At 49.0% G+C, this 21,642-nt stretch overlaps 1 protein-coding gene across 1 annotated transcript in view; it reads left to right on the top strand.

Moving 5' to 3' along the window:
* The window catches only part of MCF2L2 (MCF.2 cell line derived transforming sequence-like 2), a 296,032-nt gene that overhangs the window by 100,872 nt on the left and 173,518 nt on the right, over window positions 1-21,642 (top strand). Inside the window, exons 5-7 of the mRNA XM_045031256.1 lie at window positions 5,552-5,642; window positions 7,628-7,741; window positions 16,799-16,915. Of these exons, the coding sequence (XP_044887191.1) occupies window positions 5,552-5,642; window positions 7,628-7,741; window positions 16,799-16,915 (322 nt within the window). The remainder of the gene's footprint in view (window positions 1-5,551; window positions 5,643-7,627; window positions 7,742-16,798; window positions 16,916-21,642) is intronic.

The following is a 21,642-nucleotide window of genomic DNA, read 5'->3' as shown; positions in this document are numbered from 1 at the left end:
TGTTCCCCGCCACCGCCTTACTGTTCCCGCTGCACCAAGTTTTTTTGTTGTTGTTTCTCCCCCCCCCTTTGCAGTTTCAGCCGCGCAGTTTTTCGTGGCACCCCCCCGCTCTAGCCGCACTGTTTTTTTTCCCCTGCTTTGCCGCTCTGGGATTTACCGGTAAAAGGCTCAGGGCTCCCCGCCGCGGCGGGCAGCCCTGAGCCCTCTGAGTCCCGGCCGCGGCTGGGATTTGAAAGGCTCAGGGCTCCCCGCCACGGCGGGCAGCCCTGAGCCCTCTGAGTCCCGGCCGCGGCTGGGATTTGAAGGGTTCTGGGCTCCCCGCCGCGGCGGGCAGCCCAGAGCCCTCTGAGTCCCGGCCGCGGCTGGGATTTGAAGGGCTCTGGGCTCCCCGCCGCGGCGGGCAGCCCAGAGCCCTCTGAGTCCCCGCCGCGGCTGGGATTTGAAGGGCTCTGGGCTCCCCGCCGCGGCGGGCAGCCCAGAGCCCTCTGAGTCCCCGCCGCGGCTGGGATTTAAAAGGCTCTGGGCTCCCCACCGTGGCGGGCAGCCCTGAGCCCTGTGAGTCCCCGCCGCGGCTGGGATTTGAAGGGTTCTGGGCTCCCCGCCGCGGCGGGCAGCCCAGAGCGCTCTGATTCCCGGCCGCGGCTGGGATTGAAAGCGCTCTGGGCTCCCCGCCGTGGCGGGCAGCCCAGAGCGCTCTGATTCCCGGCCGCGGCTGGGATTTGAAGTATTTTTATTATTTTTTTTTTCAAGTTCCTGATTATAGGCCGCACCCCTAATTTAAAGACTTAAATTAGGGGAAAAAAGTGCGGCCTATACTCGGGACAATACGGTATGTTCTGTGCAGCACGTAGATTGGTTACATCGAGCAGTTATTTGAGGATTTGTTTCCTTTCCACAGTGGCCTGAGTGCTTCTCTACAAGCTACTAAACAAAAAAGGAAAAAATGAATGTGCATTAAACACATAAAGGAGGTACACCACTGCCCCGATATAATGCGGTCGTGGGGAGCCAAAAATCCCTGCCGCGTTATAAGTGAAACACCATTATATCAGGGTAGCGGTGGCAGGGCTGCAGCGGTGATTTAAAGACCCCGGGGCTCCCCACGGGAGCCCATGGCCCTTTAAATCGCCGGCAGGTCCCGCTGCTGCAGCCCCGGGGTAGCAGCAGCAGGGCTCCAGCAGTGACTTAAAGGGCCCGGGTCTCCCCGCAGCAGCTGGAGCCCCGGACCCTTTAAAGCGCCGCCAGAGCCCCGCTGCTACTGCGCTATATGCGAACCTGTGTTATATCGGGTCGCGTTATAGCAGGGTAGAGGTGTAATTGAAATGATGTCACAAGGCCTTTCCACAGATCAGGTGTTACAGTGTTTCTGATTCAAGCAGGAACTGTGCTAATGAGGATGTTCTATGAACAGTGCTGCTGAAGGGGCCTCTTCTCTTGCCGTAGTGTCAGACATAGCCCTGAAAACCGTCCCTCACCTGAAGTTACTATAACTTTCCAAACTTTTTTGTTGGCCCTATCACTCCCCATGTGCTCACCTCCAACCTCTCCCTCTCCGCTGTGGAAGCGTTCAGTACGCTCAGGCCAAAGAGCTTGCTGGACGTTAGAACTGTAACCCAATTTCCCGGCATTCCATCTGTGGTGCAGCAGCATCAATCATTGTGGCAGAGCGACAGAGTCAAACCACACATCCTTGCACCTCTCCATCTGATCTGACAGGGTGCCTGTATATAGAGACTGGATGCAACGTTCCAGCTGGAAGTTGATAGACGATTTGCCCAAATGCATCGGGACTGACAAACTGTTACACGGGTTTCTAGTCCCAGTTGGCTGAAAGGTTTGGTAAGATCAAACAGTGCTAGTGCACAGATCTGGGGTTAGTCGTCCCTCCACCCTCTTCCTGTAAAAGTTTAGCAACAAACCAAATGTCAGCGGTGCTTCTTTTCTGCTCTAAAGTAAATGCACACCAGAGTCTTTCTTGAAAGACTTGGCGAGCTATTGAGAAGAAACAACTGGGGAGTATTTTTGTTGCATGTGAGAGGCAGGAGGTACCACAATAATTGCTACAGCCACTGCCTTTCCTCTGCATTAATAGATTTTCAGGCTGTTCATTGACTTATTTAAAGACAAAAGAAAATCTTTCTATGTTTTAAAAAGTTTTCTGGCCTTTGAATGCCCTAATTCTCATCAGAGGATTGCAGTAAAAGCAATTGATCTGGGGGATGGGGTTGCTCAGGGGTCCTTCCTGGGCTTAGTGTTAATCCTCGCAACGATCGCTTATACAGCATCATAACTATGCATGGCACTTTTGCTTCCAGTTTGCTGGTTTGCATCCTGCACTAGATAGGTTGTGGTTCAAAATGGTTATCATCTGATGGCTCTTTGGCAGGGGCGGCTCTAGGTATTTTGCGGCTCCAAGCACAGCAGGCAGGCTGCCTTCGGCGGCTTGCCTGCGGGAGGTTCCCGGTCCCGCGGATTCAGCGGCACGCCTGTGGGAGGTCCGCCGAAGCCGCGGGACCAGCAGACCCTCCACAGGCATGCCACCGAAGGCAACCTGCCTGCCGCCCTCGCGGCGACCGGCAGAGCACCCCCGTGGCTTGCTGCCCCAGCCACACGCTTGGCGTGCTGGTGCCTGGAGCCGCCCCTGCTCTTTGGTGACTTACGTGACGCAGGTGGGGTGGTGGTAAGTCAGGCGATCTCATCATAAAGCCACCCACAAGACTGGCCCCCGTGGCCTGCCTCCTGCCCATCACTCCCTGATTCCCTGGGAGAGCCACACAGTGCTAGCAGAGCAGGGTGGGAGCAGCCCTTGTGTTCTCCAGAGCATGGATCATGCAAGGGGGAATCAGGTGAGCCCTGCACTCGTGCGAGGGCCAGGCAGCATTTGGCCCTTTGACTGAAATGTTCTTTGGAGCAGGGTAATAAGCTCTTTCTCTTCCCATATGCCTAGCGCAAATCGCTAACAACACACGTCCCCTTTCATGCCTATGAGTGGTTCCGCCAGGTCGTGATCCCTCTAGGACACGACTGAGGCATGCTGGTGTGAGGAAGCTTTCACTTCTGCCTCCCATGCTGTGCTCAGTCTTGGACTAGACGAGAAGATTTCAGTCTTGGGGACAAATTTATCTGGCACCTTTCCCCAGTAAAACTAATTATTTGACTCTAGGTGTGTGTAGCGGGGGCGGGGAGTGACCGGTGGAATCTGAGCTGTGCCTTTAATATTGAGCCATTCCTTGGAGCACATTAGTGACTTAGGGCTTGGCTACACTTGCAGGTGTGCAGCACTGGGAGTTACAGCTGTCTTCGTACAGCTGTGTAGGAAAAGTGCTGGAGTGTGGCCACACTGACAGCTACCAGCGCTGCAGTGTGGCCACATTTGCAGCGGTGTTGGGAGTGGTGCATTATGGGCAGCTATCCCAGCGTTCAAGTGGCTGCAACGTGCTTTTCAAAAGAGGGGGGTGGGGTGGAGTGTGACGGGGAGCGTGGGGGAGAGAGAGAGTGGATTTTTGGAGCCGACACTATCAGCTCCCTGCCTTGCAAATTAGGATCATTTCCCCGACCCCTCATTCACTCTTAAATGCAAATAGCCTGCAGACCAGATAAGCAGCTGCTCCGACAGACTCCCTTCCCCCTCCCCTCCCTGCTGTTTCTCTCCTCAAGCAAACACTAGCTGTGGACATTCATCCCCCTGCCTGCCTCATTCACAGCAAACAGGAGCTGTGTTTGTTTTTTAGATAAGCAGCTCCGGGAGCCCCAAGCTCACAACAAAACAAAGAGAGGCATCATAACAAAACAAAGAGAGTTCTTTAGTTAAAAGCATTATGGGAAAATTCCGGAGGTCAGTTACAGCGTAGTAAGATTAATCACTGTTTACACTGGCACCCCAGCGCTGCAGCACCAGCACTGCAGTCGTTATTCCCCAGGCAGAGATGGAGTACAGCCAGCGCTGTAGCCAGGGAAATACAGCGCTGTATGTGCCTTGCAAGTGTGGGGTTTTTTTTTCTCCCTCCTCTTTTTATGTATCATGGAGTCATGGAGTGTCAGGGTTGGAGGGGACCTCGGGAGGTCGTCTGGTCCGGCCCCCTACTCAGAGCAGGACCAATCCCCAATGTACTTGAAAACTGTTATCATATCCCCGCTCAATCTTCTCTGCTCCAAACGAAACACACCCAATTTTTTCAATCTTATAGACTCATAAACTCATAGACTTCAAGGTCAGAAGGGACCATTATGATTATCCAGTCCGACCTCCTGCACAATGCAGGCCACAGAATCTCACCCACCCACTCCTGTAACAAACCCCTAACATATGTCTGAGTTACTGAAGTCCTCAAATTGTGGTTTGAAGACCTCAAGCTGCAGAGAATCCTCCAGCAAGTGACCCGTGCCCCATGCTGCAGAGGAAGGCGAAAAGGCCTCTACCAATCTGCCCTGGAGGAAAATTCTTTCCCGACCCCGAATATGGTGATCAGTTAAACCCTGAGCATGTGGGCAGGACTCACCAGCCAGCACTCAGGAAAGAATTCTCTGTAGTAACTCAGATCCCACCCCATCTAACAAAGTGTGGACGGTGAGTGAGTTGCAGCGCTGTAAAGCCACCACCAGTGCTGCAACTCTCCAGTGTAGCCAAGCCCTAAGTTGTAAGCTGCTGCCTTGTTTGTTTGTCTGGTTTGCGCCCCAGATCTGTCGTGATTCTGCGGTAAGACTCTTGGTTTGTGACAATGGGGGGAGGTGCTGCCTATGCACTGCAGGGGAAACTCGCTCACCCACTGAAAAGTCTCCATGCTGCTCAAGGAGCCCCTGAGCTCTCTTGGCCGGCAGGGTGACAGTAGCAGGCCCCCAGGAATACTGGGCGTGCCTGCACCTCACAGAGGGGGGCTCCGTGCTGGCCCTGAATAGGCAGATCTGCAATTCCACACATTTGGTAGCTCAGAACCCGCCTGGAGGGTCTGTAGCCACAATTCTAGCCTGTATGCTGACGTGGCTTGCAGCCCCACGGCCTGCCTGTGAGTTGGGTGGGTGTGAGACTCCAGTCTCCTTGATTCCCGCTTTGTCCCTAATTATTTGGGCATCCTGTGGGGGGGAAAGGTGAATTTCACTCCTTGTGAGAGATAAGTGCACCTGTCCGTCATCAGCATCGTAGGAGAATGAAGCAAATTGCCTAGGTGTGAGGATGGGTATCTAATAACTTGAATTATTTTGCAAAGCAAGGAAGATCTGTACTTCCGCTTCAGGCCCAGTACAAAGCCATATGTGATCCTAAACTGTTCACATCACAGAATTTTGGCAGCCAGTAGCAAGGCAGCCGAGAGATACAATGGATAAAATATTCATGTTTTGTGGAGGCTGCTAACCTGGTGCTGGAAGGAGGAAATTTGCTGGCTTGCCTGCACGCCCGGATCAGTGCCAGTTATTCACGCTCTCGACGGTACACTGCATTTTAATCATGGGCTTGGACTATGACACGGAGGAGGCTGGGTTGTGCTGCAGCACAGTTACTCAGAACTGGTCCACCTCCGTGTAACCCAGCATCCCTCTTTCATCTATTTTGCAGTCTGGAGGCTGCCAGCATTGGTTTCATCATCGTTATAGACCGACGACGGGACAAATGGAGTGCGGTAAAGGCATCCCTGACACGGATAGCAGTAAGTGCCCGGCGTTTGTGTTTACTGCCATTTGCCTTCCAGAAATTAGAACTCTCCGCTGCCCCTTCAGCACAGCGAACGATCTCCTGCACTCCTTTTTAGCTGTTCCTGCAGCACCTTCTCCACCCTGGAGATCTGTGCCAAACTCGCATGTTAACCGGCAGAGACGGTTTAGCCTGTAATAATGAATGCGACCACCTTGTGTCCTGCTAAATTAGAATGCGAGGCCATTCGCTGGGGTGACTGTGTGACAAATTGTAATGATTTAAAGTGGGCTGCTCAAGATGAACGAGGTAACAGATAGTCCCTGTGCTTCTAGGAATGGCAAAGGGGCCCACTGGAGACGTCTTTAAAGGCTCATGTTTTCTTGACAGCAGATCTGATAGAAACTCTTTAATGCTGCTTCTTGCTTTCACTGGAGAGAGTCAGATTTAAGAAAGTGGTTGTTAGCACTGACAAGCAGCAGATGAATATATGTATTTTATATAACATGCATTGTATGCTTTATGTGCAATACTTAATTCTAACTTCTATAGAATTAGAGTTTAGACTATCTGGGTGTCTGAGTTTGATTTAAGTTAATTCCTGGGGATGCAGAATCTCTAACAGATTTTTTTCCATTCCTTGCTCTGTTCAGCTGCCCCCATGGTCCCCGGAGGACCATGTGACACAGACCAGTGTCACAGGCTGGTGGTTGTGAACATGGCCACACGTCTGGGGAAGGTGTTGTGTGCCTATCTGAACAAACCCTGGGGGGTACATAAAACCTTTCCAAGATATGAAGGGTAGACCTGGTCTTTTAATGTGCATATGTCACCCGCCACCTATACTGCAGGGTTTCTCAACCCGTGGGTCAAAGCTGAGTCACCAGAATGTATCAGAGGGTTGAATGGGAAGCCTGGGTGTATGTCAGGTCTGTCCCTGAGGGGTGGGAGGCTCTGGGGGGCTGAGGTGAGGTCCAGAGACCCTGGGAAGGATTTGCAGAGCCTGCCCATACTTACCCCACAGCAGTAGTGCCAGTCCTGAGGGGTGGCTGGGCTTGGCTCTGCTCTGGGCATTGCAACTTGGTGCACACGGTGGCAGCGGTTTGGACCAGCTGCTCCTCAGTCATGAGGATAAGGGTGTGGGGGTGTCAAGTGAGTGGCCAAGGCATTATGTGACTCACACAGATTTGGCCTGGCTAGCCCCCGGTCAGGCAGGCTGGGCCAAACCTGAGTGGCACTGGGACCCCGGAGGTCACTAGTTCCGGAGCAAGGAGTCAAGCTCAGCAGGACAGGAGCAGCCACTATAGTACACACCGTGTACTTATTACATTAGTGTGCGTTATGTATTGTGGGTACGAAATATTTAGTATGCCAGATTTTTTTGTACCAAAGCTATTTACTGGGTTGCAACAGGCCATCTAGGTTTGCAAATGGGCCCTAAGCCCAGAAAGATTGAGAACCACTGCGGTACTAGATGGAATGCCCGCCTTGCTCAAATGTGTGCGACTATGTCGCCCTCTAGTGGCTGCAGCCTGACGAGGAGAGACGCCCTGATACTATAGTAGCTTAAGGGAGATTCTCCTTTAGTTCAAGTGGCCTGCAAATGTCTCATAGACTTAAGGTCAGAAGGGACCATTATGATCATCTAGTCTGACCTCCTTTGCACTGCATTCACTGCAAACAGCATCCGCTCGGCCCAACTGTGTTCTTTGATGCAGAAGGTTCTGAGTTGTGTCCCCGCTATCTACCCATTTGGTAATATCTAGTTGTGCTGCTTGAGCCAAAGCCCACTGAAGCCAGTGGGAGTCAGGAGCATGGTGGGCGGAACAGATGACAGCCATGCAGTCTGGGCAGCTCCAGAGTCATCACATCACCCCCCCACACACCTTTGCTTGCTTCCTGAGGAATTTCTGAGGCAGAAGGTATCCAAAATGGCGCTGGCTCCTTTGTGGGCCTGAGGTTTAATTGCTACGCCCTGTAACATTTGCATGATCTTTCTAGGGAGCTTTCCCGGGGAACCTGCAGCTGGTCTTTGTCCTGCGGCCCTCCCGCTTTATTCACAGGACAATCGCTGATATCGGCATTAAACTCTATCGAGACGACTTTAAAATGAAGGTACCGGTAAGCATGCACTTTTTGTCCCCGTCTTCTCTGTGTTTCTGTGTCTTCTGTTGCTGAGTGTCAGCCAACTTCTCTTTTAACCCCGTTGTTGCAGTTTAATTGCACCGGCAATCAGGGCTCCACACACCAACAAGCAGGCCTGGGCATAGGTCAATTATTAAAAGCCCCAGAAGAAACTCAGACAAGATCAAACAAGCCATGATGGGGGCAGGGGGATTTTCAAATTAACCCCATTGTCTTGATCAAGTGGTTTCTTTGTTCTCTTTTTTGTGTCAGGGATAGATTCACATATTGGGGAGAGGGAGGGTAAATGAGTTGTAACCTTTGCACTGGTTTGTTTAAATAGCGTTTATTGATTCTGCTACTGTCAGTCACAATAATACTGATGGGTTAACCATGAGATGCCATGGGAGCTGCCATAAGATGATAAATGGACATGACTTCACATCAAAGTTCAGTCTTGCTCTGAAATGTGAAACTGTGTAGAATTAACACCTTCTTCCTTAATGGAGCTGCTCCCAGAGTGAATTCAGAGTCATCTCACTTGAGTGATGAGAATTAATTTTTAGTTCTGCAGAGCTAATGCAGCTGAGAGGGAGTAAGATGGGTTCTGTTCCATCTCATGGATCACCCACAGATCTGTGTACATTCCAGTAGATTATACTTGGGCAAACCAACTGAAGACAGTGGGATTGCAAATGTGTCACCCAGAGCCTGATTTGACCTGTAGAACCTTTGTTACAGGTCACGATGTATGAGAAGGAAAGAAACCAGCTTGACTCTTAGATCCCAGTGCAGAGCTGCCAGCTACAACAAATTGTTGTCTTTGTGCTTGTAAATGGAGAACATTTGATACAGAAATTCTTGATAATGAATCAGCCTGGAAGCCCACAATATCATTGTTATGGAATCACTTTTCAGAGCAGACCCAGGCTTTCAGTCTTGTTGCCATTAAGTCATAAATGCCAGTGACCTTTTATATTAAGGCAGGTAAAAGATATTGATGCCGCCATCAGCAAAGCAGTCCATCACCATAAAACCCCTATAAAATCTCCTGCCCTGATAAATACTCTTGTACTATTTTACAAGGGCTCCTTTATAAAAGCAAATACTACAAAAATGGTCCAGATACTGGGTGAATACTGTAGAATAGTTGTTTTTGGTATTTTTTCCTAGAAGGGTGTCCAGGGGGACACTCACCTCTTGGGTGCCTCCTTGTGGCTGCATGGAGCACTGCAGACTGTTTCCCACTCCTGGTGCCCCCTGTAGGTTGTCAACCTTGTTTGGTGCCTTTCAGTGGCTTAGCCCTCTGGCCAGGTCACGGAGTCAAATGAGCTCCTTTTGGGGTAGCAATGAGTTCAGCCACAGTCTCTCTGCCCACCCCAGGGTCTTCAGCCCTGGCCGTGTGCCCTTGAAATTCAGGCCTTTGCTCGGGCTTCCAAATGAGCCGTGTCCCTTCCTCAGGGCGTGGGTTGGGCCTGTTCTCTCCCCCTCCCACACTTCTTTGGGTTTATGCCACTTTGCTGGTGCGGGAACCCGGGCCTGCCCACTACTCTGGGTTCCAACTCAGGGACCCTATACCCAGCGGCTACATGCTGCTCAATTCAGTTCATTGCTTCTACTTCTCTGGGCTTCTTCGCACCTGGCCCCTTTGTCCTTCACTCTTAGCTCAGGGTCCCGGTTCCCAGCCCCCTCTCTACCTGCAAACCCAGCTATGCAAGTGTAGCCAGAGATAACCCTGGCTAATCCCCAGGCTCCTTTGGCTGGAGAGGAGCATCCTTCCCTGCTCCTCTGGTCCCAGCCAGGGACTGTCCTGCTATCTATGGCCCTGCAGCTTCTTTCATCGGAGCTGGCTGGGCACTGATTGGCTGTCACTAGCCCACGGACGACCCCGTTTGTGTAGTTTCTGAGATGGCTGCTTCAGTGAGTCCTCTCTAGGCAGGCCTGGAGGACCAAACTTTACTGCTCCTTTCCTCACACATTGCTGTTTCCTGGGACGGGGTGTAATCAGAGCGTGGGGCTCTCCTTTAAGGCCAGCTGCAGCCAGTCACAACGGGTTATTATATTTCCCCGGTAGTCAGTACTTTCCCATAGGCCCTCTCATCCACTAACGATTTGTCAGAGCCCCTGTTGTGTGTCTGCATGCCATTCTGTCTGTTCAGAATGACTCTTCTGCCCCCAACCCTCCCCACCACCCAAGGCACGTTTGTTCATTTCCTTCATTGCATTAGGGGTAGAGTGTAATACAATGTGATGCACGTAGACAATTCGTGCCAGCTCCGGGGTTTACATATTAAGCCATATTGACTAAGCTTCTTTCAGATCTAATTGTGTATTTGCCTTTGGATATGGGGTCTCTTACAAGTAAAAATGTATAATAGTTATTATTATTTCATATTGTTTTAATTCATATTCTGTATGCTGCTGAACCCACTAAGTAAGTAATAATGATTTTACAGGGAGCTTTCATCATGATTTTATTTCACTGTTTTTACACAGGACTTTTGTTTTAAATTGATTGGCAAAAGAACCCACCTTGCTAGGTCTGGTTGATAGCTCAGTGTTTGGGCCTGGTTGCGTGGTGGCAAACGTCCACTGACCTCATTACGAGCAGGAGCAGAACGGTTAAGGCTAAGATTTTGTCACAGGTCTTTTTAGTAAAAGCCACGGACAGGTCACGGGCAATAAAGAAAAATTCACAGACACCTGTGACCTGTCCCTGACTTTTACTAAAAACATCCATGATAAAATGGGAAGGGGCTGGGCAGATGCCCAGTGGCTGGGAGCTTCCAGGCCCCCCTACCTCTCCCTCCCCACCAGCTGTGACTGGGAGCTGCCATGGTCCCCTGCCTCCCACAGTTGTGTGGAGAGCCGCGGAAATCCCTCTGGGACACGCAGCAGCGGTCAGGGTGCTGCGGAAATCCCCCTGCTGCCGGCACCAGGGATCCCCTGCCACCGCCAGCGATGGGTGGGGAGCTGCAGGGAACTGTGGGGGTCCCCCATGCTGCTGCCAGTGGGTGGGGAGCTGCAGGGCTCCACCATGCCACTGGCAGGGGCCAGGAACCCTGGGGTATCTCACCTGCGGCGGCTGGGAGCTGGAGGCACCAGTGCCTTACGTGGCGGGAGTACCTCACAGCTCCCTGCTGCTGCGGGAGGCTGCGGAACCCTGCAGCTCCCGCTCCAGGCACCAGCGTTCCAAGCACGTGCCTGGGCCGGCAAGCCGCGGGGGGCGCCCTGCCGGTTGCCATGAGGGCGGCAGTCAGGCTGTCTTCGGCGGCTTGCCTGTGGGAGGTCCGCTAGTCCTGCGGATTCAGTGGCAATTCGGCGGCGGGTACGCCAAAGCCGCAGGACCGGCGGACCTCCCGCAGGTGCGCCGCCGAAGGCAGCCTGCCTGCCGTGCTTGGGGTGGCAAAAAAGCTAGAGCTGCCCCTGGAAGTCCCGGAGGTCCTTTGGAAGTCACAGATTCCGTGACCTCTGTGACTAAATCGTAGCCTTTCTTATGTGTTCATTGTGGGCTGGGCTGGGCCATGCCCTGTATAGAGATGTGCACGGGGGTGGGGGTAGACAGCACAAATAGTCTTGGTTCCTCTTTGTAGCTCAGGGGCAAGTGTGACCACTACCATCCTGGCCACCACACTGGGGACTGAATCAGGGACCTCCAGAGCTAACACCAACAGTTGCTACAGCTTGAGTTTATGAGCCGAGACTTTGTAACAGTGGCTGTAACCGACTCAGATCCTCCACAGATTGGGCACAGAGGAAGGGAACTTGTAAACATATACTCACCAGTGGGTTACTGTAGGCACAATCCTTTTGGTACATGAGGACTGGTGGAGTCTAGCCCCAGCGCTGTCCCAGGATTCCTAAATGGGACTTGGAAGTAGGATGACCAGACAGCAAGTGTGAAAAATCAGGACAGGAGGTGGGGGTAATAGGTGCCTATATAAGAAAAAGCCCCCAAAATTGGGACTGTCCCTATAAAATCGGGACATCTGGTCACCCTACTTGGAAGGGTGGATTGAAAGTGGCTCCGTCCGGACCAACGGATCTGGGCTCGCACCGAGAGAGCGCACACTGCATCCTGTAACTGGATGGAGTGCTGGGTGCTGCATTCCCTCTGTGTGCGTGGGTACCTGGTGCCTACCTCAGCCAATCACATGGCCTATGGGAATGACGTCTAGCGGGCAAGCTTCCCTCATTTCCACTCCAACGTGGACAGCGGCTTAGAGCCTCCGTTTTCATTGAAATATTTGGGCCTGGTCCTTCTCCCATTGATGGCAGCGGTGCAGGTTTGTGTTGGGGAATAATAGTCCTAAAACCAATACAAATACCCACCGTTTATTCCATTGTCAAATTAAAGATGAAAAATGTTCCCATCACACCCTGCAAGAGTGACAGAACGCTGCTTATAAAAAGGCATGCTCTTGTCCTCAATTAGCGGCAAGATATTTCCACAGCAGCTGCTGCATTAGATGTCGCTTCCCTGACAGGGACGGGTTTGCTACAGAATTACATTTCCTAACAGTTCAGCCTCCTTCATACTCATTGAATCTTTTAAGAGAAAAATAAAGATTCCGCTCCAAATGCTGGGGGGTGGTTGAAATCAGAGTCAAGAACTTTGATGTCTGGGAGTTGAGGGTGCTCACAGGATGGGGCACTGAGTTATTCATTATTATTCGTATCATCATAGAAGGATGATGCAGCTGGTTTACAGATGGAGAAACTGAGGCATAGAGCAGTTATGGCCTACGGTTTCTAAAACTTTCATAGATTTTAGATTCCTCCATATTTGGGTACCCAGCTTCAGACACCGTGGGGCCTGATTTTCAGAAGTGCTGAGCACCCGTGGCTCAGGCTGAAGTCTGGGGGAGCTACGTGTGTCCGTCATCTTTGAAAATGAGGATCAAGGTGTCTCAGGTTGGGCACCCAAAATTAGTGGAGACTATTTTAAACAATTTCCTCCCAGGTGTCTTGCTTGCGATTGCCCAGTGAATCAGTGTCAGATCCAGGAAAAGAACCCAGTTGCCCTATCCACCAGATCACATTAGTTGTCCCTTCGCCTTTCAACAGTTTGGAGATTTGTATAAATTAAAGAAAGACATTGGGCTGGCAACAGTAGTTTCATCATGCAGCTCATAAATGGTGCATTTCCTCTGCAGAGAGGCAGCTGAGTTAGGGCTAGACTATAGAGGCTGAAACAAAATATGCTGCAAACATGAAAAGGAAAAGTAGGGTTGATACAAGATACAGTATGTAAATATGGTTAATAAAATAGGTGTGCCCAGTTAAACCAGTATTTGGCTGGGTGGGAACCATGGCTTGTTTCCTATGCATAATGTAGCAATACTGGATTATGCCTGGGTTTATCTGAGCAGAACCAGTTCAGGACACTGAGCTGAATTCAGGAAGTAGCTCCAGGATCTTCCATGAGAGGAGGTGCAGCTAAATGAGCCTTCGTTCTGGCTGCTGAATACTGAAGCTGACTAAAGTGAAGTTGCCTTTACAGCATACTCAGTCCATTAGGAGAGACTGATTTAGGTCCATGCAGTTGACAATTCTGCGAACTTCCCACTTCCCCAACTTTGCAACCTCGGTGTAGTTTGTCTCCGCTCACATAGACCCCAGCACTGAAAACTGACGGTTTTGCCTCAAAAATATGCCCCCTCCTGCCCCATCTTCATTGTTAAACAATTTATCCAGGCCCTCATCATCTCTAACCTAAGCTACTGCACCCTCCTCCTGTCCTGCCTCCTCAACACCAGCCATGGTGGCCTCTTCATTCTGTTTGATTGAAGACAATGGGAATTGGGGGTGTTTTGAGCATTACAGGGCCGGGTCCCTAACATGCTGGATGGCTCCCGCTCCTGCTCTTGTAGTTTCAAGGACCCACTGCTGCATGATTTACGTGGCTCTGGGCTGGCACTCTGCCTGGCTACGTTACCAGCTTTGCTGTTTGCCCAGTGTGCCAAGTGGATCAGGTAAAACCCTTCCCACATGCCAGTGTTCCATGGTGATGTCCGTAGAAGACTCGAGCAGCAGAACACTGTCACCAAGTCAGCAGCAACGCCGTTCAGACTGACGTTTCTTAAGTGACTTACAGTTCCCAATCAGCCCCCCATCTTCACGCTCCAGGCTGATGCTAATCCAAACTGAGTTAGTCTCTAAAAACAACAAGGAGTCTGGTGGCACCTTAAAGACTAACGGATTTATTTGGGCATAAGCTTTTCGTGGGTAAAAAACCCACTTCTTCAGATGCAATCTCAGAAGTGAGGTTTTTTTTACCCACGAAAGCTTATGCCCAAATAAATCTGTTAGTCTTTAAGGTACCACCGGACTCCTTGTTGTTTTTGTGGATACAGACTAACACGGCTCCCCCCTGATACTTGAGCTAGTCTCTGTGGGCCTCCCAATTTGCAACATCACAAAGCAGGTTCTGGACGAACATTCTGGGCATAGCTTTTCTTTTGACTTTACTCTTTTGAATGTGTTTCATTTGGGTGGATGAAACATCCGATGACATCATACTATGCACAGAGTTGACTATGGCAGGATCCTTGAGTTCAGAGTCAAGGAGCCTGAGGATCTCAAAGCACTCAAAGATTGGTGAATTAAACTTACAACCTGTTTGAAGCATCTAATCTAACCTATTGGATGTATAAAGTGCTAGCTAATAGAGTACCAGAGGCCATGATCCTGCATTTATCTCCACACAGGTGCAAGCGTCCATCCACAGCGAGTCAATTTCCGAATCATGCCCTGAGCATGCTGCTGCTATCTCCACTGTATAGCTTGGGAAACAGTGACACAGAAGGGTTAAGTGACTTGTCCAAGTTCACACAGAAGATCAGTGGCAGGGATAAAATCAAAACTCCCATTTCCAAGTCCTGTGCTCTTAATCCCTATGTCATACTTCCTTTGTTAACACAGAGGGCTGGGAGTCGGGAGACTTGGGTTCCATTCCCAGTTCTTTACAATGTGAGTCATTTAGGACATGACTTTCAGCGACGCTGAGCATCTCCCATTGACTTCAGATGGAGTTCTGGGCAATCAGGATGCCTGAAAATCAGCCACTTAACCTCTCTGTAAAACAGGGGTAATAATGATACCTACTAGCTAGCTACCTACCTCATAAGGGCATTGTGCAGATCCATTAATGTTTGTAACCTGCTTTCAGATCCTTAGATGGAAGGTGCTATAGGAGTCTAATATATCAATTTCTGAAAGGGACATTTATACCTGTAGCAATAAAAATGGCCTTTGACGTTCCAGTTCCTCTTCTGCTCCAAGTGGTCAGGTGCACCGGCCTGAAATAAACACTGTGCCTAAATGAACGACTGAGGATTTGCCAAATGAGTCCATTCTAATTGGTTTACCCACATGACATTATCCATCATCTGAGGGTTTTACGGGCATAACTACTAATAGGCGTAAAAGTGTCAAATAAAGGATTGCCAGGGGCCTGGTTGGTTCACAGGATTAGAAATGGGTTATGGAGATTTTCAGAGATTTTTATGGAATCTCTGGTCTGAATCTGGCCCAGGCTGGTACCATAGTGACTGGCTGACTTTTCCAGCTGCTGGCAGTTTGTAGACCTACAACCAAGAGGGGACTTATTTGAGTTCCTAGTGGCCTTGAGTCCTGTTAGCAACATTAGCAGAGAAGCCAAGAATCAAATGGGAAGGAAGACTGAGTTACTCCCTGCCCAGATGCTCTGTCCATGTCGCAGCATGTTGGGACAGGGACGCGAGGAGAAATGTAGGTGGAGGACTTCAGTTTCCCGGGCCCTTAATCTGGTACCTTTCTTAAGTGCTTCTCTCCATGCCAAAGCTTCCCTCTACTGATTAGCCTTCATTTGCATTTTAATGTATTTCTTATCTGTGGCTGATTGTGCTTTATTGGCTAAGGCAAAGTAAACTGTCTTTCTCAACCTCATCTATAAAATTCAGCCCACACCCAGTGTAAAGTTCATGTTTGCCTTCGTCCCAGTGTATGGCTTTTATTAACAAAGTAAACAACAATCAGTTAAACAAGAGCAACTCAACCCTTCTCCACAGGCATGGCTGCTCCTAAAATTCCTCCTGCAGAGCTGCTCAGCCCATACCACCTATCCTCTATCCTCGGACACCCACTCCCATCTCCCTTTTCTCCAGGTGGAATAACAACCCAGAATGTTTGCAGAATCCCCTTAACTTTCCCCAAAAGGATCAACATTTGCTAGCAGGGTGGGGTGTTTGAGGCAAATCCAGCCAAAGAGGAAAAGAGCTACAGAAAAGCTAGATTATATTATTACATTGAATGATGCAGCAAACAAGGATGTTTCATGTATTTAATCAAAATCTGGTATTTCAGATTTCTAATGGTGCTTACCCATCACCTCCCTGTTGCTGCTCAAGTCATTGTGCATTCCAGCTGCTAAGAAAACAACACTGTACATTTAAATGAGTGTTATTTGCATAGCTGCTTGCGTGTGATTGTAGCAGAAAATTAGGGTTGATGTTCTTAAAGATATGCTGTGGGAAGTTCTATGGGCTGTGTTTTACAGGAGGTGATCACAGTGGTCCCTTCTGGCCACGGAGTCTATGAAATCCATGAATCTGAAGCTTAATACAAATCTGCCTTTCTTTCATCATGCAGTTCTAGTTTTTAAGGTGTGCTGGGAAGGGTTAGAGCAGGAATCAGGACTCGTGACACCAGGGTATATGAAGAGTAACTTCACTGAACTCAGTGGAGTTACAATGGTGTAAATTTATATATATATTTATATCTCATAGGACTGGAAGGGACCCTGAAAGGTCATCGAGTCCAGCCCCCTGCCTTCACTAGCAGGACCAAGTATATTTATCTATATATCACAGAGGTGCTCTGATGAAAGTGCAGATATATATTATAAATAATGACGAATTATTGGCTTTGTTGGAAATGCCCAGGGTCTAAGTCAGCATGGAATTTGGCCATACACATATAAGGTGAATAGGGAACCTAGGAAGAAGGATCTAAAGTGCAGTGTTATCTCTCTCAATTAATACACTGTGTTTGGATTCATCATTGCAGATCATCATGTTAAATTCTATTTCTGATCTACATGGCTATATTGACAAAAGTCAGCTAACCCGAGAGTTAGGGGGAACCCTGGAGTATGGCCACAGTCAATGGATACACCATCGAACTGTGAGTATTGTGTCTTGTATTCATTCAATTCTGCATCCTGAAGTCTTCAGGCAATGATTTAAACTTAAATATTAAAAGATGATTCTCCAGTTAAAGTTAGGCCTGTGACTTTTATTAGAGCTTAATGGAATCTACTCACTCAAATCCACTACATAATGGAGGGAGAAAAGACCCTCCAAAATATTGTAGGGGCTTGGCAAGACTGGTATGTGACGCTTACATCTAAATGCTTCTCTGTAGTAGGACCCCAATTCAACACAGCATCTCTATGCAGCAAAGCAATGAGACTTCAGCACGTGGTTAACTTTAAGCATGTACTTAAGTGACTTCCTGAATCAGAGCCTAAGAATCTCACTTTAACGAGAATCAAATATTCCTGTGTTTTGTGAGGGGAAAAAAACACTGAAGCAACTGGATTTTATTTTTGCTCCTGGGGGAATTCTGTGCCAAAAAATTAAAAATTCTGAATAAAAAAATTAAAAATTCTATGCACAATATTTTAAAATTCTGCAAAATTCTGCATATTTTATTTGTTAAAATAATGCAATATATTCACTCTGGTTTCAATTATTTTGATAATTTATTTAAACCTACAGTACAATGGATGGAGAATGGGAGTGGGGAGCATTGGAGGAAATCCCCAAACCCCCTTTGTCTAATAGTAATGTAGCTAGTATTCACCCTTTACTTCTAGTTATTAGTCAACAAATATAAGCAGTCATATGCTCAGTGTTACATCATAGGCAACTGCAGAGCAAGTGAGGGCTGGGGACTCAAACTCACAATTTATATTGGCTACTGACCATCTCCGGAGAGGTCAGTAGCAAACAGTTCATGGAGCACATTTTGATAGGAAATTTTTTCAGTCCAAAAATTTAGACCAGTTCTAATTGCTAAAGCACCATAAGCATTTATAAGGCCATACTGTCCTTTACAATAAGGCTCCTTTACACCACTCTGACAATGTAAAGGAGCCTTAAAATTTTTACATCTGTTTATACTCCTGGGAGAATTCACTAAGAACAATGGGAACAATTCACTAAGCAGGCAGGCTGCTACATTCTGCTCTGCCTGAGGGGACAGAGCCTGCCCCATACCTACCTCCTCAGAAACACCCCAAAGCCAAGCCCCTCCATGCTGAGCATACCGCAATAGTGAGTGAGAGGGACAGAGTGTCTCTCTCTCTCTCTCACACATGCATGACTGCCCAGCTCCCCTGCTCCAGCAGTGATTTATGTCTCTACCAGCTGCTCCAGGTGCCCAAACCGACCTGCCTGCACTGGTAGGGAGGGGCACGTGATCGCTCTTGTGGCTTCCCTTTACTTCCTCATCATAAGTCATTTTTCTGCGGGGAAGCAAAGAAATCTGTGGAGGCGATGAACTCTGCGCATGTGCAATGACACAGAATTCCCCCAGGAGTATATTTTCCTTTGTTTTCATTTCTGCATTATGTAAAAATGCATGACAGAGTGGGTCTGATTTCTTCAATAACCCAAGAACAGTATGGCAGTGATAATTTCAACTGGAAGGCACAAAGAAAGACTTTTCTATTGACCTTGAAAGAACTTGTTACTTGCTTGGATGTTTAATCCCCCCTCTTGGGTTGATTAATGTATTCCAGTGACTAATCATCCATACACACGAATACGTTATTGTCTAGGAAAGGATGGCAGCTGCAAAGACCTTATCTCAAATTCAGGACTGTTAAGAACCAAGGTGTTGGTTCATCTTCTTATGCAGAAAGGAGCAAGATGCAAAGTTGGGCCCTGATCTGGAAAGGGATTGATTTCACTGGGGCCGTGAGCAGTGCCGAGGTCCATCTGGGCAGATCTGCCTGTAGGATTGGGACCTCTGGGGATGTGTGGAACTAAACCCTAAGTCGGGAAGTGTTCTGAGCTCAGTGGTTGGTTTTGGCCGAACTCTATTATTGACCACCAATGCAGGCTTAAAACTCTCAGAAGAAATGTCTCCGAGTATTTCTGGCTAGTTCCTTATGACAAACCACATCACGAAGGGCTTTATTTTCTCACAGGGAGTGACGTCCTCATTGCTTCATGCCTCTTGCTTTTGTATGGGACTTTCATGTCCCCTGCTGTGACGTTCTGGGGTTCAGCCCAGACCAGTAAAGGATTGTGTCACTGCCTGCCCTGCAGCTCTGGGGGTCTTTAGGGCTATGCAGCTGTGGCTCACAACCTAGACGTGAACAGCCAGCAGACAAGCATACAGATCACACCCTGGCTTCCACAGCCCCATTACTGTTTGCACAGTGACTCCAACACTCCCCCCCATCCCGAATTTCTCCAAATCTGTCTCCCTGCAGTGTCCAGCTGTCTCCTGGGACATGTGCAGAAGCAATTACATTTGCTTCTCCTTTAATGAGACAGACACCGCAGCTTGTTATATTGACTGGCGTTAACAATCACTTCAGTGCAGTCAAAGCACTCGGCTGGTTTAGATAAAACATAAAACAAGTTTATTCTGTTAAAAAAAGTGAGTTCAGGTTCAAGGGATAAAGAGAGAAATGGTTACAAACAAAAGCAAAAACACACTTCTGTAACTGGAACTTAATTTCAGAAAGTTACAGTCTTTACCTGAGCAGCTTTCTCAGGGCTTGGCTACACTTGAAAGTTGCAGCGCTGGGAGTTACAGCGCTGGTCGTGCAGCTGTGCAGGGCCAGCGCTGGTGTGTGGCCACACTCACAGCTACCAGCGCTGGTGTGTGGCCACATTTGCAGCATTTACAGCGCTGTTGGGAGTGCTGCATTATGGGCAGCTATCCCAGCATTCAAGTGGCAACAATGGGCTTTTCAAAAGAGGGGGGTGGAGGGTGGTGTACTGTGACAGGGAGCGGGGAAGATAGAGAGAGTGGATTTTTGGAGCCAACACTGTATGTTAGCTTCCCTGGATTTAAAAATCACAAAATGTTCGCGAGCCCTTAGTCTTAACTCTTAATTGCAAACAGCCTGCCTCCAACACGGACTCCCCACTGTTTCACTCACTCCCTGTGGTGTACTGTGACAGGGAGCGGGGAAGATAGAGAGAGTGGATTTTTGGAGCCAACACTGTGTGTTAGCTTCCCTGGATTGAAAAATCACAAAATGTTCGCGAACCCTTAGTCTTAATTGCAAACAGCCTGCATCCAACGCTGTTTCTCTGTCAAGCAAACTGCTTGCCTCTCATTTGATCGTTCACAGCCAGGTACAGATAGCTCCTGTTTGCTGTGATCAGTGTTTGTTTTTTAGATAAGCAGTTCAACGGAGCTCTCCGATCGGAGTTCACAACAAAACAAAGAGAGGCTGCATAACAAAACAAAGAAAGTAATTTAGTTAAAAGCATTCTGGGATATCTCCTTATTCCTTGGAGGCCAATAAAAGCGCTGGTGTGTGTCCACACTTGATGAGCAGCGCTGGATCACCAGCGCTGCAATCGCTACACCCCCACCTGGCCAGGTGTACAGCCAGCGCTGCAGCCAGGGAGTTGCAGCGCTGGATGTGCCTTGCAGGTGTGGACGGTTACTAATTGCAGCACTGGAAAGCCTCTACCAGCGCTGCAACTTGCAAGTGTAGCCAAGCCCTCAGCTATATTCAGTTCCCAAAGACTTCAACCCCCTGGGTGGAAGGATCCCCTTTTCTCAGATGTAGAAGAGCTCTGGCCTCATGTATCTGCCCAGTAATGGATAACTGTGGGGTTCTCTCCCCTTTCTTTTTCTAGTCCAGTAAACCTTTGAAATGAAGTCTGTGAAAAGGCAGCCAAGACAAGGCTCCTTTTCCCTGCTGGGTGTGGTCACCATGCTGTCTGGTGTAGACTCCATGCAGTCTACTCCCCCGCTGGTGATTTTTACAGTGCAAATGATCTGTTCCTGCAACCCACACAAACGAATAGCCCATTGAATTTGGACACACCTGGCTTGAGGTGTTGGCCTCTCTCCTTTCTCTGGAGAAAAACTACTTATCAGCTCTTCTGGACATGGCTGGTTTAAGCACATTTTGGTCCCATCTTTCCAGCGTAACAAGTCCTTCATGGATTTGCCATATGTACATCATATAAGAGTGTTAATAATCGTTGAGTTATTAGTTTTCCAGTGATGCTACCTTTTGGATAAATATCATGACAACAGTGTGTTAGGTGTAGTGAGCATGTCAGGCCTGAAAAGAGTTGCTGACCAAGTAGCGATCCACCAATGGGCCTCTGTGTCACGCCTCCATGCTGAGAAAAGGTACTCGGTTTGCTAAATTCCCATCCTACGTGGTGTGCGTTTACTGCCCTCATAAAGCTGAGCTTTTCCCCCTCCCCTTGAAGTCGTGATGATCTTGTTTTCTAGCCATACAGACCCAGGGTCTGATTTTCCATTCTCTTATGGGTTTGTCTACGTGGGGAAATTGACCAGAATAGCTATTTTGCACCTTAAATTCATATCCTAGTTATTCTGGAATAACTTCCTTGTGTAGACAAGTTGTCATCCTGGCACCCAACCTTTGCGTCTTCACTGACTTCATTGGAGTCACTCCTGCCTTACACCAGTGCATAGGTGCCGTCTTTATGAGTTGCTGGGGGATGCTGGACCCCTGCTCCACCCCAGGCCCCGCCCCTACTCCACGCCTTCCCCCAATCCCTCGCCCTGCCTCTGCTCCGCCCCGTCCCGCCCCCTCCCCCACAGCGCCTCCTGCAGACTGCTGAACAGCTGATCCACAGCAGGCAGGAAGTGCTGGGTGGGAGGGAAAGGAGATG

This window comes from Mauremys mutica, chromosome 9 (assembly GCF_020497125.1).
Source record: "Mauremys mutica isolate MM-2020 ecotype Southern chromosome 9, ASM2049712v1, whole genome shotgun sequence".
Taxonomy (NCBI): domain Eukaryota; kingdom Metazoa; phylum Chordata; order Testudines; family Geoemydidae; genus Mauremys; species Mauremys mutica.
The sequence above is the reverse complement of the archived record's forward strand: the minus strand, read 5'-3'. Positions and strand labels throughout refer to the sequence as shown.